Source organism: Choloepus didactylus (genome assembly GCF_015220235.1).
Source record: "Choloepus didactylus isolate mChoDid1 chromosome 11 unlocalized genomic scaffold, mChoDid1.pri SUPER_11_unloc4, whole genome shotgun sequence".
Lineage (NCBI taxonomy): Eukaryota > Metazoa > Chordata > Mammalia > Pilosa > Megalonychidae > Choloepus > Choloepus didactylus.
In genome coordinates, this window is record NW_023637581.1 from 752,182 (window position 1) to 769,411 (window position 17,230).

The following is a 17,230-nucleotide window of genomic DNA, read 5'->3' on the forward strand; positions in this document are numbered from 1 at the left end:
TCTGCAGACTCTGAGCCTGTTAGGGTGTAGCTGACTGTAGCTGACTGTAGCTGGTTCCTGAATTCCAGATCCTCTGTTCTGAGTTCTTTGAGGGAAAGCTGCCAATTGAGCTTTGCCACACCCCCTTTTCTTGGGGGGAGTTATGCCCTTTGGGTAATTTTCTCCACCATTAGGTTGATTACTTTGTCAGATCTGTTTCAGCTCTCCATTGCCTGTTTTCAGGGGCCAGTTGCATATATCTGAGGCTTTCTGTAAAGAGCTATGTATAACAGTTATTTTTTTAAAAAAGAAAACTAAAAAAAAGAAAAAAAAAATCTTTTCAGACCTTTCCCCAGTGTCAGTATGGATTATTTAAAAATTGTGCAATTTAGGGTATTGTCTCTTTCACCTGGGTAGTTTCTCTCCAACAGCTTTAATTCTGCCCTTTCCAAGGTGCTATTGAATGTTAAAAGATAAGGAGTCACAACCAGGGATGAATGTGGACCCGGCATCATGGGACTGAGAGTATATTCTTGACCAAAAGGGGGATGCAAAATGAGATGAAATAGTTTCAGTGGCTGAGAGATTCCAAATGGAGTGGAGAGTTCACTCTGGTGGACATTCTTATGCACTATATAGATAACACCTCTTAGGCTTTAATGTATTGGAATAGCTAGAAGTAAATACCTGAAACTACCAAACTCCAACCCAGCAGTCTGGACTCCTGAAGACAATTATATAATAATGTAGATTACAAAGGGTGACAGTGTGATTGTGAAGATCTGTGGATCACACCCCCTTTATCTAGTGTATGGATGAGTGGAGGAATGGGGATAAAAACTAAAGGACAAATGGGGTGGGATGGGGGGATGATTTGGGTGTTCTTTTTTCACCATTATTTTTTTTTATTCTTGTTCTGGTTCTTTCTGATGTAAGGACAATGTTCAGAGATAGATTGTGGTGATGAACGCATAACTATGTTATCATACTGTGGACAGTGGATTGTATATCATGGATGATTGTATGGTGTGTGAATGTATTTCAATAAAACTGAATTTAATAAAAAAAATTCAAAAAAAAATATAAGGCGTCACAGAGCAATAAAAGAAAAGTGATGAAACGTAGGAAAAAAACATCTTTTGGGAGCCATGCAATGGGTGCCTGCTTCTATATGCTCACTCTTCCCAGAGCTTAGCCTGTCTCTAACACCCCAGACACCCCCAACTCCACTAGTTAATTTTTAATTAGTTCTGCAGCTGAAGCTGGGTTGAGTCCTCCTTCTAGCTCTCAGCAGATTGTTTTTTCCCCTCAGGGAGCCAGCTGTAGGTTCTTCCAACAGCTTTAATTCTTCCCTTGCTAAGGGGATATTGAAATGTTAATTGATAAGGAGTCAAATAGCAATAGAAGAAAGGGGACGAAATGTAGAAAAAATTAAAAAAAACAAGGCTTTTTGGAGCTGTGGAATGGGTGTTGACTTCTATGTGACCCCCTTCTTGGAGCCTAGCCCTTTTCTAACACCCCAGAGACCCCCAACTACAAAAGTTAATTAAATAATTTGTTAATTCTGCAGTTGAGGCTGGGTTGAGCCCTCCTTCTTGCTCCCAGCAGTTTGTTTTTTTCCCCTTCAGGGAGCCAGCTGTGAGACAGTCTGCGGGGTCTGGGTGGGGAGAGGTACCAGACCCCTGGTAAGTCAAACTTCCAAATTTCATTGTAACATCAGCTGTTCCACTTGCTCCAGGCCAGTGTTTGGCGTGTGACTGGCCACTGGAGACCCTGAGAATGCTGTCTCATACAGTTCCTGGATAATTACCAGCTGACCTAGAGGAGTGAGTAAATTCCACACCTCACCACTCTGCCATCTTGCCCTGCCCCTCTTCTCTACATTTAGATCTATCATTTAAGCCTCTTTTCCCTTTACCCATCTAATAATTTTTCTAGGAATATTCTCCATGTTGCTTATTCCCTTCAGAGACAAACCCCTTGCAAGTGTAGTCCTTCCTTGCAATGCTTTCTCCCCTCCACTCTGATCTTTCTGCTTCATTAAGTGTTCTTCCCCCAACCTCTGATTATCTCATTGCCATGGTCAGTATGTACTGGAGCCCTACAGTGAACATTCATAGTTATCTGATGTGTTCTTCATGAAGTAATCCCTTCAGAGATGGCCCTTAGGTTGAGTCATAGCCACTGTTCCAGTACATGCTCATATTTGTTCCCTCAAATTTTTAGAAGAACCATAACCATTGTTTATCAGTCAATTTAGACATAGTTAATCCTTGTTGTCCTTGATCTTTTCTTTTCAGTGTCATGAACTCATTGGCTTTTTCAGTAGACTTCTGGAATTTTGATTCAGTTCAGTGGTGTGGACTCAAATTTATTTAAGCAAATTTAGTAGAAGCCTGTACCACAGAGTAGCCAGCATAGTCCTTTCCATGGGTCTGAAACTGTTCATTTTGTTGAAGATGAACCTCCATGGCTTGTAGCTGACTGTGAGTATTTTCAGGGAAGTATCAAAATGAAAATCCTCTTACATAATTTAGTTATCAAAAAGAACTAGGAAACTGTCTTCAGGTCAACATCCTACAATGCTTGGAGGTCAGAGAACTCAAGGGATTTTTCGCTCATTGTCTCCAGAACCATCAACAGTCACCTTCAGGTCCCACCCTCAATGCCAAAACTGATAAAAGAAAACAGTTTATGCAATTTAGAATTTCATAGCTATTTTGAGCAATTCATTAAACAGGTAGCATCCCATCCAAAAGTAGAAGGGACTTCCTCAGAAGGGGTGGAAAAGGGAAGCTCAATGGGTTTTTAAATGCAATTTTGTTGAGGTATATTCACATATGCAACAATCCATCCAATGTGTGCAATCAGTGGCTCAAACTGTATCATAGTTATGTATTCATCACCACAGTCAATTTTAGAAGAATTTTCATTTTTCCAAAATTAAAAATAAAATCTCCAAACATTCCACACCACTTACCTGACTCCTATTATTGACCACTTGCATTGCTGAGGTACATTTGTTACTGTTGATGAAAGAATATTAGAATATTACTGTCAACTATAGTCTGTAGCCTATAATAGATGCATTTTCTCTATATACCACTCTAATATCGACTTCTTGTAATAATAATGCACATTTATTCTAATTCATGAAAGAATTTTTTTTGTATTTGTACTGTCAGTCACAGTCCTCATCCACCACAAGTTTCACAGTGGGTATACAGTCTCATGGTTTATCTTCTAGCTTTCCTTCTAGTGACATTTATGACTAAACTTTCCCATTTCAAGCACAATCATAAACATCATTCTGTGCTGTTAATTACATTCATTATGATGTGCTACCATGATCTCTACCCTTTTCCAAACATTTAAATTCAACCTAAGTATAAATTATGCACATATTGAGCATCCACTCCCCCTTCTCTAGCTTCATTCTGTCTCCTGATAACCTAAATTCTAGATTTTATCTGTATAAGTTTTCTTAGCATAATTAGTTCATATTAGTGAGATCATGCCATATTTGCCCTTTTGTGTCTGATGTAATATTCTCAGGTTTCATCCATGCTGTCTCATGTTTCAGGACATTTCTTCTTTGTGTTGAATAATCTTCCATCTTATGTATATACCACATTTTTGTTTATCCATTCATCGGTTGAGAAATGTTTGTTTCCATGTTTTGGCAGTTGTGAATAATGCTGTGATGAACATTTGTGAGCAAATGTCTATTCATGTACCTGCATTCAGGCTTTCTGGGTATATGCCAGAGTAGTGGGATTATCAGATCATATGGAAGTTTTATACTTAGTTTTCTGAAGAACTAACAAACACTGTTCTATAGTGGTGTACCATTTTACATTACAACCAGCAAAGAAGGAGTGTTCCTATTTCTCCAAATCCTCTCCAACACTTGTTTCCTCTTTGTTTAATAAAGGCCAGTCTTACAGTGTGAAATGATACTTCACTGTGGTTTTGATTTTCATTTCTTTAATAGCTACTGCAGATGAGCATCTTTTCATGTGCTTTTCAGTCATTTGTACTTCCTGTTGGGAGAAATGCCTGTTCAAGTCTTTGATCATTTTTATTATTTTTTTTTACATTTTTATTGTGAAATATAAAATATATATAGAACAGTGATAACTTTCAAAGTATGATTTAACAAGTATTTAGAGAGCAAATTTCAAAGAATGTTATGGGGTGCAGTTCCAAAATTTCAGTTATTTCCTTATTTATAACATATATACCAAAAGATGATAACTTTCAAAGTACAATTTAATGAGTAGATATAGAGAAAACCTTAAAGAATGTTATGGTTTACAGTATCGTTTACATTTCTAAAATTTTCTTCTAAGTATCTAGTACCCTATCATCTATCTATAAAGATTCAGTATTCATAATCCTTTGTTGAATCCTATCTTGTTTGTTGCTTCCACTTCCTCTCATTTAATCACTTTGTCAATCTTCACAAATGTCTATGCAGTGACCTCCCTAACTTGTTCATTTTGAAAGTGTGTTGACATTATGGGGATGCAGGCTACATCTTGTTGATGTTTTTGAAGAGGCTGTTTCCTCTGGGTTTGGGGACTTATTTGGCATAGGTACACCCTGGTGGATTTAAGTTTCTGGAAAATAAACTAAGTGAGTGAAAATTTTAGCATTTCAGATAGGGTCCTAGGTATTTTGGGACAAATGTTGGTTAGGGTTTGGCATACTCTCTGTCCATTTGTGATATATATCTGGAGTTTGCATAAGAGTATTCTCCAGGATATCCTCTTGACACTATTTGAAATCTCTTCACCATTGTAACCTTATTTTGTTACATTACTTTCCCCCTTTTGGTTAAGAAGGTGTTTTCAATTCCCTGATACCAGGGCTAGGTTTATTCCTGGGAGTCATATCCCATGTCACCAGGGAGATTCACTCCCCTGGTAGTCATGCCTGTGAAAGGGGAAGGTTAATGAATTTATTTTCAGTTTGCTTTTTCTGTTTTCTAACTTGGTTGTTGTCTCTATAGTTGAGTTGTAGGATTTCTTTATATATTCTGGATATCAAACCCTTATCAGATATGTGGTTTTCACATATTTTCCCCCATCAAGTAGGCCATCTTTTGACCTTTTTGATTAACTCTCTTGAAGCACAAAAGTATTTAATTTTGAGGAGGTCCCATTTATATATTTTTTCTTTCATTGATTGAGATTTGGATGTAATGTCTATAAAACTACTGCCTAACACTATATCTTGAAGTTCTTTCCCTATATTTTTTTCCAGGAGTTTTTATGGTCCTAGCTCTAATGATCCAGTTTGGTATACATTTGTAGTTAATTTCTGTACAAGTTAATTTCCTTCTTTTGAGTATGGATATCCTGTTCTCCTGGCACCATTTCTTGAAGAGGCTATTCTGTACCAGTTAGGGTGGACTTGGCTGCCTTTTAAAAAAATCAGTTGACTATAGATATTAGGGTCTATTATGGAACTCTCAATTCTATTCCATTGGTGAATACATCTTTCTTTTGTCAGTACCATGCTCTTTTGACCCCTGTAGCTTTGTAATATGCTTTAAAGTGTGGAAGTGTGTGTCTTCCAACTTCATATTTCTTTCTCAAGTTATTTCGGGCTATTTGCATAACTTGCCCTTCCAAATAAATTTGACAGTTGACTTTATCATTTCTGCAAAGTAAGCTCTTGGAATTTTGACTAGTATTGCATTGAATTTGAAAATCAATTTGAGTAGCATTGATATCTTGACTATATTTATCCTTCCAATCTATGACCATGGTATGTCCTTCCATCTATTTAGGTCTTCCTTATTTCTTTTAGCAATGCTTTGTAGTTTTTTGTGTACAGGTGTTTTACATTCTTGGTTAAGTTTATTCCTAGATATTTGATTCTTTTAGTTGCTGTTGTAAATGGAAGTTTTTTCTTGAGTTCCTCCTCAGATAGTTCCTTACTAGTGTATAGAAACAGTACTGATTTGTGCTGGTAGGTCTTGTATCCCACAACTTTGTTGAACTTGTTGATTAGCTCTAATAGATTTATTTTAGATTTTTCAGGATTTTCTAAATACAGGATCATGTCATCTGTAAACAGTGAAAGTTTTACTTCTTCCTTTCTAATTTGGATGCCTTTTATTTATTTTTCTTGCCTAATTGCTCTATCTAGAACTTCTAGCACAATGTTAAATAACAATGATGACAGTGAGCATCCTTGTCTTTTCCAGATATTAAAGGGAAATCTTTCAGCCTCTCAGCATTGAGTATGATGTTTGCTGTGGGTTTCTCATATATGCCTTTTATCATATTGACAAACTTTCCTTCTATTCCTATCTTTCAAAGTGGTTTTATCAAGAAAGGATGCTGGTTTTGTCAAATGCCTTTTATGCATCATTTGAAATGATCATGAGGTTTTCCCCTTCAATTTGGTGATGTGGTATATTATGTTATTTGATTTCTTGTTTTGAACCTCCATTGCATAAATGAATGGATAAAACCAACTTGATCATTTTGTATAATTATTTTAATGTGCTTTTGTGTTACATTCACAAGTATTTAGTTGAGGATTTTTGAATCTGAATTCACTAGAGAAATTGGTCTACAATCTTCTTTTCTTGTAGTATCTTTTTCTGACCTAGGTATTAGGGCAATGTTGACTACATAGGATGAGTTGGGTAATGTTCTCTCCCCTGCAATTTTTTGGAAGATATTTAGCAGGATTGAAACTAATTCTTCTTTGTGTGATGGAAGAATTCACCTTTGAATCCATCTGGTTCTGGACTTTAAAATTTTGGAAGGTTTTTTGGTGACCAGTTCAGCCTCTTTACCTGTGATTTCTGTGTTGAGGTCTTCTATCCTAGAGACTGTATAGGTTATTCATATGTTTCTAGGAAGTTTTCCATTTCAACCAATTTGTCTAGTTTGTTGGCATACAGTTGCTTACAGTATGAGAATCTTTTTTATTTCTGTGGTCTCAGTAGTTATATCCCACCTCTCATTTCTGATTATATGTATTTGTACCATCACTTTTTTTTTCTTTGTCAGTCCAGCTAAGGATTTGTGAATTTTACTGACTTTATCAAAGAAACTTCTGTGTTTTTTTTTTTTTTTTTAATTTTCTCTACTTTTTCTGGTCAATTTCATTTATTTATGTCTAATCTTTGGTATTTCTCTCATTCCATTTGCTTTGAGATTATTTTGCTGTTATTTTTCTAGTTCTGCCATGGGGGTAATTAGGTCTTTGATTTTAGTTCTTCTTTTTAAAATAGGCATTTAGGGCAATAAGTTTCCTTCTCAGCACTGCCTTTACTGCATCTCATAAATATTGATATGTTATGCTCTTATTTTCACTTGCCTTGAGAAATTTACTGATTTCTCCTGTAATTTCTTCTTTGACTAATAATGTGTTCTTTAACCTCCATACATTTGTGAATTTTCCAGCCTTCCTCCTGTTATTGATTTCCATCTTCATTCCATCATGATCAGAGAAGTTGCTTAGTGTAATTTCAATAATTTTAAATTTATTTGGATCTGTTTTGTAACCCAACAGGTGGTTTGTACCACAGAGTGATCTATGAACACTTGATAAGCATGTATATCTTTCTGCTGTGTGGTGCAGTATTAAGTAACCATGGTAGGTATAGTTCATTTACCATATTATTCAATTTCTTTATTTCATTACTGACAGTCTGTTTAGATATTCCGTCTTTGATGAGAGTGTAGTAAAGTGTCCATTAATGTAGACAAGTCTATTTCTCCTTTTATTGTTGCCAATGTTTGCCTCATACACTTTGAGGCGCTGTGGTTAGGTGCATAGATATTTATGATTATTTCTTCTTGTTGAATTGCCCCTTTTATTAGTATATAGTATCCTTTGTTTTCTCTTCTAAAAGTTTTGCATTTAAAATCTACTTTGTCCCAAGTTAGTATAGCTAGCCCCACTATTTTTTTTTATTTTTTGCATGGAATATCTTTCTTCCAACCTTTATTTCAACGTCTTTTTGTCCTTAGGTCTAAAGTGAATCCCTTAAAAAGCATACAGATAGATCATGTGGTTTTTTTATCTATTCCACAATTCTGTCTTTTGATTGAGGAGTTTTTATCCATTAACCTTCAATGTAGTTAATCTAAAGCTAATACTTCAGCCATTTTATCCTTTAGATTTTATTTGTTATGTCTTATTTTTCTCTCTTTTTACCCATTTAGTTACTCTTACTGAGATTCTTCATTTCTACACTCTCCTCCAAACCTCTCCTGTCCTTTCCTATCAGCCTTTAGCAGTTCTGTTAGTATTTCTTATAGGGCAGGTCCCTTTTGCCCAACTCTCTCAGCTACTGTTTAACAGTGAATATTTTAAATTCTCCTTCATACTTCATGGATTGTTTTGTCAGATAGAAAGTTCTTGGCTGGCAATTTTTCTCTTTAAAAATCCTTAATTTATAATAGCACTGATTTCTTGACTCCATGGTTTCTGATGAGAAACCAGTACTTAGTCTTATTGAATTTCCCTTGTATGAGATGAATCACTTTTCTCTTGCTGCTTTCAGAATTCTCTATTTGTCTTTGGCATTTGACAGTCTATTAAGTAAGTGTCTTGCAGTAGGTCTGTTCAGATTTATTCTGTTTGAAATATATTGTTATTCTTGGATTTGAACAAATTTGGGACATTTTCTACTGTTATTTCCTCAAATATTATTTCTGCACCTTTCCCCCCTCTCTTCGCCTTTGGGGACACCCATGGTACATATATTCATGCACTTTGTGGTTTCATCCAGTTCCCTGAGACCATGCTCAAATTTTCTCATTCTTCTCACCATGTGTTCTTTTGTGTGAAAGCATTTGGATATATATATTGTCTAGTTTGCTGATCCTTTCTTCTGGATCTTGAAATCTGTTTTATGTCCCTATACCAGTTCGGATGTATTATGTCCTCCAAAATGCCATGTTTCTGATGCAGTCTTGTGGGGACAGATGTATTGATGTTGATTAGGTTGAAACGTATTGGTTCATGGTTTCCATGAAGATGTGACTCAATCAACTGTGGGTGAGATCTTTCACTGGATTATTTCCATGGAGGTGTTGCCCCATCCATTCATGGTAGGTCTTTATTGAATCATTGGAGTACTTTAAAAAGGGCCACAAAGGCCCAGATGCAGAGCAGCTGCAGCTCAGAGAGGCAAAATTCCCCAGGAACAACACTTTGGAGAATGCAATTTTGAAATGCATCCTGGGAGCAAGTGGATGCCAGCCATATGCCTTCCAAGCTGACAGAGGTTTTCTGGTTGCCAATGGCCATCCTTCAGTGAAGGCATGCTGTTGTTGATGCCTTACCTTGGACACTTTATGGCCTTAAGACTGCAACTTTGTAACCAAATAAACCCCCTTTATAAAAGCCAATCCATTTCTGGTGTTTTGCATAATGGCAACATTAGCAAACCGGAACAGATTTTGGTACCAGAAGTGGGGTGCTGCTGAGTTTGCCTATTACAAAACATGTTAGGAATGGCTCTTTAAATGGATAGGGGAAGATTCTGGAAGGATTGTGGGGAGCTTGACAGAAAAGGCCTAGACTGCTTTGAACAGACTGCTGGGAGAAATGTGGAGTGTAATGATATTTTTGATGAATACTTGAGCAGAAATGATGAATTTGTCATTACCAACTGGCAGAAAGGTGATCCATGTTTTAAAATGGCAGAGAATTTGACAAAATTATGTCCTGGTGCTGGATGGAAGGCAGAATCTGAAAGCAACCAGCTGGGATACTTAGCTGAGGAGATCTGCAGGCTACATGTGGAATAACTAGCCTGTCTTCTACTTACAGATTATAGTAAAATGTGACAGGACAGAGATAAGCTGAGAAATGAACTCTTGCACACAATGAAATCACACTGATAGTTTGGACAATTCCAGGCTTCTAGAAAGTAAGACCCCAGAGGCTACAGCCCCACATGAGGATTTAACCAAACATGGAACCCAGCCACTATTTCAATACAAGTCAGGAGTGGAGACGGAGTTATCTAGCAACGATTTGTGGAAAATCCTATTGTCTGATGGTTTTACCCCTGTAAAATGCATGCCAAGCCTACAGAATTTTTTCAACATCTGTGTAGACAGAGCCACTGCTGATCTGGGCAGGACAGAATGGAAAAAAGAGACAAATTGAATGAAAAATTTCTTCAAAGGCAGAGCCTTGGAGGTTGAAGTCTGGAGTCAAGAAATCTCAGACTGGGAGAGCAGAGTGGCCCATGCATGTGAAAAGGGTGAGTTTGCTCCAGAGGCAAAGTGCAGGCCTTCCATCTCAATGCTCAGGAAGAGTGCTGCCACCCCAGGCCCCAGAGAGGTGGAGCACATACCCTGGGGATTGAGGAAAGCCTAGTCACCACCTCATTGTTCAGAGAGGGGAGAGGCTGTGCTCTGGAAGGGCAGAGTCCAGATGGCACCCCAATATTTGAGGACAGTGTGGCTGAGAAGGATGTCTCCTCAATGTTTGACTATGTTGGAGCACTCACCCCAGCATTCAGAGATAAAATGTCTGCTCTGTAAGCCTTTGGAAAGGGTGGTTCAGCTGCTTTCTCAAGACTTGAGGATAAAGTGTCATTCTATATATGACTCTCTGAGTTTGAAATCTAATGGAGTTTGCCCTGTGGGTTTTAAGAGCTGTTTTGTTCCCTTATACCCTGTTTTCTTACCATTTCTGCTATGATTGTTTATCCTATGATTGTCCCTGCTTTGCATATTGGAAGCAGATAACTTGTTCTAAGTTTCAGAGGTCCATAGCCAGAGGGGAATTTTGCTTTTGGACAGACCATACTTGTGACTGATTTTGATGGGATCCTGTACTTAACTATTGTTACTGAAATGATTTAAGTTTCTGTGATATTGTGATGGGATGAATGTATTTTGTGTATGGAAAGATCATGCCATTTTGGGGTTCAAGGGGTTGAATGTGCTGGTTTGGATGTATTATGTCCCCCAAAATACCATGTTCTTTGATGCAGTCTTGTGGGGGCAGACGTATTAGTTCAGTGGTTCCATGGAGATGTGACTCAATCAACTGTGGGCAAGAAATGGATTATTCCATTCAGGGTGGGTCTTTATTGGATCACTAGAGTACTTTAAAAAGAGTCACACAGGCCCAGATGAAGAGCAGCTGCAGCTGAGTGGGGGCAAAATGCCCCAAATGCAACACTTTGGAGAAGGCCATTTTGAAATGCAACCTGACAGCCAGCAGACACCAGTTACATGTTGTCCAAGCTAACAGAGGTTTTCTGGACACCAATGACCATCCTTCCATGAAGGTAACCGGTTGTTGATGACTTACCTTGGACACTTTATGCCCTTAAGACTGTAACTTTGTAACCAAATAACCCCCCTTTATGTAAATCAGTTTCTGGGGTTTTGGATAATAGCAGTATTAGCAAACTGGAACAGTCCTGTTGGATGTTTTATTCTTCTATTTTTTCCTTTCATTCCCAGAAGTTCTCTTGTGTTTTTCATGCATTCTAATTCTTCTTTATGATCACCTAGTGTCTTCTTTATATCCTTTATCTCTTTGCCATTTTTTCTTCACCTTCTTGATTTCATTTAGGAGATTTGTTTGAATATCAATTTTTTCCAACTCCTGTATCTTGTCTGAGGTTTTACTTTGTTCCTTTGCCTGGTCCATATCTTCATGTTTCTTAGTGTGGCATGTGATTTGTAACTGGCACCTTGGCATTTGATTCTTTTTATGAGTTTTTTTTAAAGGTAAGTTTCTTCCTGTTTTCTAGGGCTTTTTTTGTTCATTGGCCTGTGCTATAACTCTTATTTGACACTTGGTTCACTTTTTTGTAGACCTTTAGAATAGCTCATGTTTGGTCCTTATTTCTTAGCTCTTATATACCTGATTCTTTCCTTGCATATACAACACAATTTTTGAGATTGCACTGTCTGTGAAATTGCTTCACCCTCAGGAGAAAGCTTCCTTTTCCCTCTTCTTCCTCTGGGAATGATGATCAGTTCTGTTTTTTATTTGCCTGTATATATTTCCAATACTCCTTTCATTTTCTTAAGCTATTTTACCTGGAAGACTCATTCTGTGAAGATGATTCCCATGAATAAGACCTCCTTAAGTCAGTTTTCCCAGTCAAAAAAGGGTGCAGGACCCATAAAGAAAGTGTAGAATACAGTTTGAGAATGGCCTAGAGAGACTTGGAATGCAGCCTGTCTTGTCTATGAAGTTTCCTGTTTCTGTGTTTTTCTTATCTTGCCCAGAAGATGTCAATTTTCAGCTATTTTCCCAGTCCTGAGGTGGTGATGTGCCTTTAATTCTCAGTGGACTCCACACCTGCCAGGTATGTGGTTGAGACAAAGGCTGCTAGACTCTTTTGGCAGGTTGAAACTGTTGCTGGAATCCCAGACTCTGCTATATGAATCCTATGCAATTCAGCTGCAAAATCCAGTCCCATGGGGTTTGTACCCTTCCCCTTTCTTGTGGAATGGCCATACTTCCCCAACCTGTCACCACCACCCAGAGACATTACTGTGCTTCTTAATCAGCTCCACTTCCACCCTGCCATGGGCTGGGCCAAAATGGAGGCTGTCAATGGATTTCTTTAAAGGGCTATTTAAGAATGTAGCTGATCACAGAGCTGGAGTCCAGCACCCCAAATTTCAGCAGTCATGAGCCTGAGTCACTGCCCAGACTCATTACTCCCTTTTCTTGGGGAAGAGCCATCCTTCAGCAAACCGTCCTTTGCACTCTTATGAAACAACTCTGTCTTTATCTGCCGTGCTTCCTGCAGGCCTTGAAACAGAAACTGCCAGGTTCTTTCTGTCCTGTGTAAGTGGAAAATTCAGTTATATTTGGAGTTGGTATCCAGCAATCTGAATTTGCTTATCAAACACAATTGTTGCCTGGCCAAGTCCCTCTCCCACTCTAGGAAAGTGGGCTCCTCTTTGCAGCCATGGAGTGGTGTGAGAGAAGCCTGCTGTGCCAGTGGGGGATGGGCAGCAACTTCCACAGTATGGAGAGATCTACTCACAGCTTCTCAGTACAATTTATACTGATTATATAAATTTATACAATTTATACTTTTAATTTCCCTTACCCCTTGCTATTGTAGAATGTGCATGTGATCTCCAGAACCCAGAAAGAGTTGTTTCAGGTTGTCCCTGGTCTCTACTAGCTGCCATGGAGAACAGACTGAATCCTAGAACTCCCTACTCCACTATATTGAAAAACTCTCCTCGTTTTTTTTTTTCCCCATTTTCCAGCAAAGGTACTGAAGCTAGAACTTCTAGCACAATGTTAAATAACAGTGGTTATGGTGGGCTTCCTTGTCTTGTTCTCAATCTTAGAGGAAAAGATTTCAGTGTCTAACAATTAAGTATTATATTATCTGGGTTTTTCATATATGCCCTATATCACGTTGAGAAAATTTCCTGTGTTTCTTACCTTTCAAAGTGTTTTTATCAAGAAAGGATGCTGGACTTTGTCAAATGACTTTTCAGCATCAATCAAGATGATCATGTGGATTTCCTTTTCAATTTGTTAATATGGTGAACTGTAATGATTGTGTTCTGTTTTATCACCCTTGCATACCTGGAATAAAACCTGCTTGATCATGGTATTTAGTTCTTTTGCTGTGTTGTTGCATTCTATTTGCAAGTATTTTGTTGAGGATTTCTGCATCTATAGTCATTACAGGGATTGGTATGCACTTTTCTTGTAGTAGGTATATCAGGCTTTGGTATTAGGTTGATGTTGGCTTCATAGAATGATTAAGGTAGTGTTCCCTCTTCAGTTTTTTAGAAGATTTTAGCAGAATCAGTTTTAATTCTTCTTGGAATATTGGTAAAATTCACCTCTGAAGCCATCTGATCCTGGACTTTTCTCTACTGGTAGTTTTTTTTAATTCAGTTTTCTTGATAAGTATTCACATACCACACAATCATCCATGGTGTACAATCAACTGTTCACAGTACCATCATATAGTTGTGCATTCATCACCTCAATCTATTTTTTAGCATTTTCCTTATACCATAAAGAATCAGAAAAAAAATAAAAAATAAAGAACTCCCAAATCATCCCCCATCCCACCCAATTTTTCATTTAGGTTTTGTCCCCATTTATCTACTCTTCCATCCATACACTGGATAAACAGGGTGTGATCCACATGGTTTCCACAATCACACTGTCACCCCTTGTAATCTACATTGTTATACAGTCATCTGCCAGAGTCAAGACTACTAGGTCAGAGTTTGGTAGTTTCAGGTATTTACTTCTCGCTATTCCAATAAAATAAAACCTAAAATATGTTATCTATATTATACATAAGGAAGTCCACCAGAGTGACCTCTCGACTCCATTTGAAACTTCTCAGCCACTGAAGCTATATTTCGTTTCATTTCATTTCATTTCATCCTTTTGGTCAAGATATTCTCAATCCCATGATGCCAGGTCCAGACTCATCCCCAGGAGTCATATCCTGCATTGCCAGGGAGATATACATCCCTGGGAGTCAGGTCCCACATAGGGAGAAGGACAGTAAGATCAGCTGCCAAGGTGGCTTAGAGAGAGAGGGTCACATCTGAGCAACAAACAGGCACTCAGGGAGACACTCAGGCACAATTATAAGCAGGTTTAGCCTCTCCTTTGCCATAACAAGCTTCATAGGGGCAAGCCCCAAGGCAGAGGGCTCAGCATGTCAAGCCATCAGTCCCCAGTGTTGGTGAGAACATCAGCAACTATCCAGGTAAGGAAGTCCAACACCTCCACATGCTCTCCCAGCTCCTCAGGGGTTCCACACACAAATTACTTTGGGATGTGTTGCTATTTCACTCTAATCTATTCAGACCTGCCCTAGCTCACTTCCTATTCAAAGTTCCATGTAATTGTGGTGTTTGAACAAACTAACTGTAGAAGTTATATTGTTTGGAAAATATAGATCCTAAACCAAATGAAACATTTCTTCCCTTGGTCTCACATGGAAGTTGAAGTTTTAACAAACAGTTTCAACCTTTACCTTTTGGCCCAATTTGCCCTAGTCTTCACCAGATCTGCTTCATTCATATCTCCAATTGAAGTCTGGGCTCTTACTCAGCTTTATTTTTAGCAGATGCTGTATGCATTAATACTGACATTCATATCTGCCAAGCTCTAGCTCTGAGTTTCAGGTGTAACACAGATACCCAATATACAACCAGGTTATACACCAAGGGATCAACATCTCAGAGTTTGGAGACAGCCATTACAATTCAGGAATAGAGTTCACTGCCGTAAGAGCTTACAGTCTAGGGACCATTGCAATAATCATTTCCCTGTTATGCTGTGCTCTAAGATTGAATTCTGAGTTTACACATTGTAGTGAGTCCATATTGGTGAGGCATTATGGTGTTTGACATTGTTTCCGGCATACTTCACTCAAAATGCTGTCTACAGGATCCATTCACCTCCTTGTGTGTCTCACAACTTCACTCCTCATAGTTGCTCAATATTCCATTGCATGCATGCACCACAGTTCACCATTCTGTTCCTCAGTCAGTGTACCCTTAGGCCACCCCCACCCACTGAAAATCATGAACACTGCTTCCATAAACACCAATGTGCAAATGTCCATTCATGTCTCTGCTCTCAGATCTTCCATGTACATACTCCATAATGAGGTTGCAGGACTTTATGGCCCCCACATAATTAGCTTCTTATGGAACCACCACACTGACCTCCAGTAAGGCTACACCATTCTGACTCCTCATCAAAACTAAATAGTTTCATCCCTCTTTCCATGTTTTCTCCAGCACTTTTACCCCTATTTATATTTCTTCCTATAATTTTATATAGATATATTTACATACGATACAATTATCCACAGTGCACAATCAGTTGTTCATGGTATCATCATATAGCTGTACATTTATCAGCACAGTCAACACTTGAACATATTGAAAATATTTTTGGTGAATAATTGAAAAGATAATATTAGACACTGGGAGCACCGTGGGGTGAAGACAGAGCACAGCCAAAGCCACAGCTGCAGCAGCAGCCACAGAGGGAGCCGAGGAGCATGCCGAGCCGGCCATGGGCAAGTCAGCCTCTAAGCAGTTTAATATTGAGGTCCTGAAGGCCCACAATGAGTACCGGTGGCAGCATGGTGTACCCCCACTGAAGCTCTGCAAGAAGCTCAACCAGGAGGCCCAGCAGTATTCTGAGGCTCTGGCCAGCATGAGGATCCTCAAGCACAGTCCGGAGTCCAGTCATGGCCAGTGCAGGGAGAACCTGGCCTGGGCATCCTACAATCAGACAGGAAAAGAGGTGGCTGATAGATGGTACAGTGAAATCAAGAACTACAACTTCCAGCAGGCTGGCTTCACCTCAGGGACTGGACACTTCACAGCCATGGTGTGGAAGAATACAAAGAAGATGGGCATGGGAAAGGCATCTGCCAGTGATGGGTCCTCATTTGTGGTGGCCAGATACTTCCCAGTAGGGAATGTTGTCAATCAGGGCTTCTTTGAAGAAAATGTCCTGCCTCCAAAGAAGTAATTTATCAAATGTAATGGGAAGGTGACAGACTTAAGAACATGGATATCAAGTGCCTAGAAAAACAAAAGTTCAGCTGTGTGTCTGTCCCTATGGGTGTATATGCTTGTGTGTGTGATGTGAGTGAAGGTCTCTTGTACACACACTTGGATATACAATTCCACATGAACTCATTCTTAGCAGAGGAACGAGCATATGAAGCATTTACCCTGATGGTTACTTAGACCACAATTATTTGGACTTTGGGGAGAAAAATCACTTTTTAATTTTTTTAAGCAAACTTCTTTTATACTTTTCTTACTTATAATCTCCATCCCTGGACTTTTTGTATTACAAATATTAGTGACGCTGAGAAGTGAAGTTGATTTTATATGATCTTCATGCATTGTAATCTACTTTTGGTTAGATAAAGGAGAGTCTCAAACCCTCGTTTAAATGTGGTATATAAGACAGCTTTAAGCATGGAAATATAAAGCAGCCTCCATCAGAAACATGGGACAGGCAGGGTCTCCATTTCACAGAATTGCTGAAATTTCTCAGTTGTAAGACATGATGTCATCCTGCATGCCTCCTGGAATTCTTTTATGGGATTGCCAAAGAACAAATGGTGGGGGGTGGGGAGAACAAATCTCTACTTCCTTGCAGTTTTCTACCTTTAAGTAGCAAAATACCACTATCACCATCACCCCTTCCCCCACCCCCAACTTTTTTTCTTAAACTCCTCTGACATTTCAGAGCTCAA

The 17,230-nt window shown here is 38.7% G+C and overlaps 1 protein-coding gene across 3 annotated transcripts; it reads left to right on the forward strand.

The window, feature by feature from the left end:
• The first annotated feature begins 16,026 nt into the window (after positions 1-16,026).
• Positions 16,027-16,491, forward strand: LOC119524719 (Golgi-associated plant pathogenesis-related protein 1-like). Of its 3 annotated transcripts, none has more exons than XM_037823386.1 (2): positions 16,027-16,247; positions 16,326-16,491. In XM_037823386.1, exons 1-2 carry the CDS (start codon positions 16,027-16,029, stop codon positions 16,489-16,491), a joined length of 387 nt encoding a protein of 128 aa, XP_037679314.1. The 3 variants fall into 3 exon arrangements, with proteins under 3 accessions (XP_037679314.1, XP_037679315.1, XP_037679313.1); XM_037823387.1 differs by having other exon boundaries at positions 16,027-16,148; positions 16,325-16,397; XM_037823385.1 differs by having other exon boundaries at positions 16,027-16,491.
• The last annotated feature ends 739 nt before the right edge of the window (positions 16,492-17,230 follow it).

Bases quoted from the DNA above. Each gene is read 5' to 3' on its own strand.
- LOC119524719 (XM_037823385.1), top strand. From the start codon at position 16,027: ATGGGCAAGTCAGCCTCTAAGCAGTTTAATATTGAGGTCCTGAAGGCC.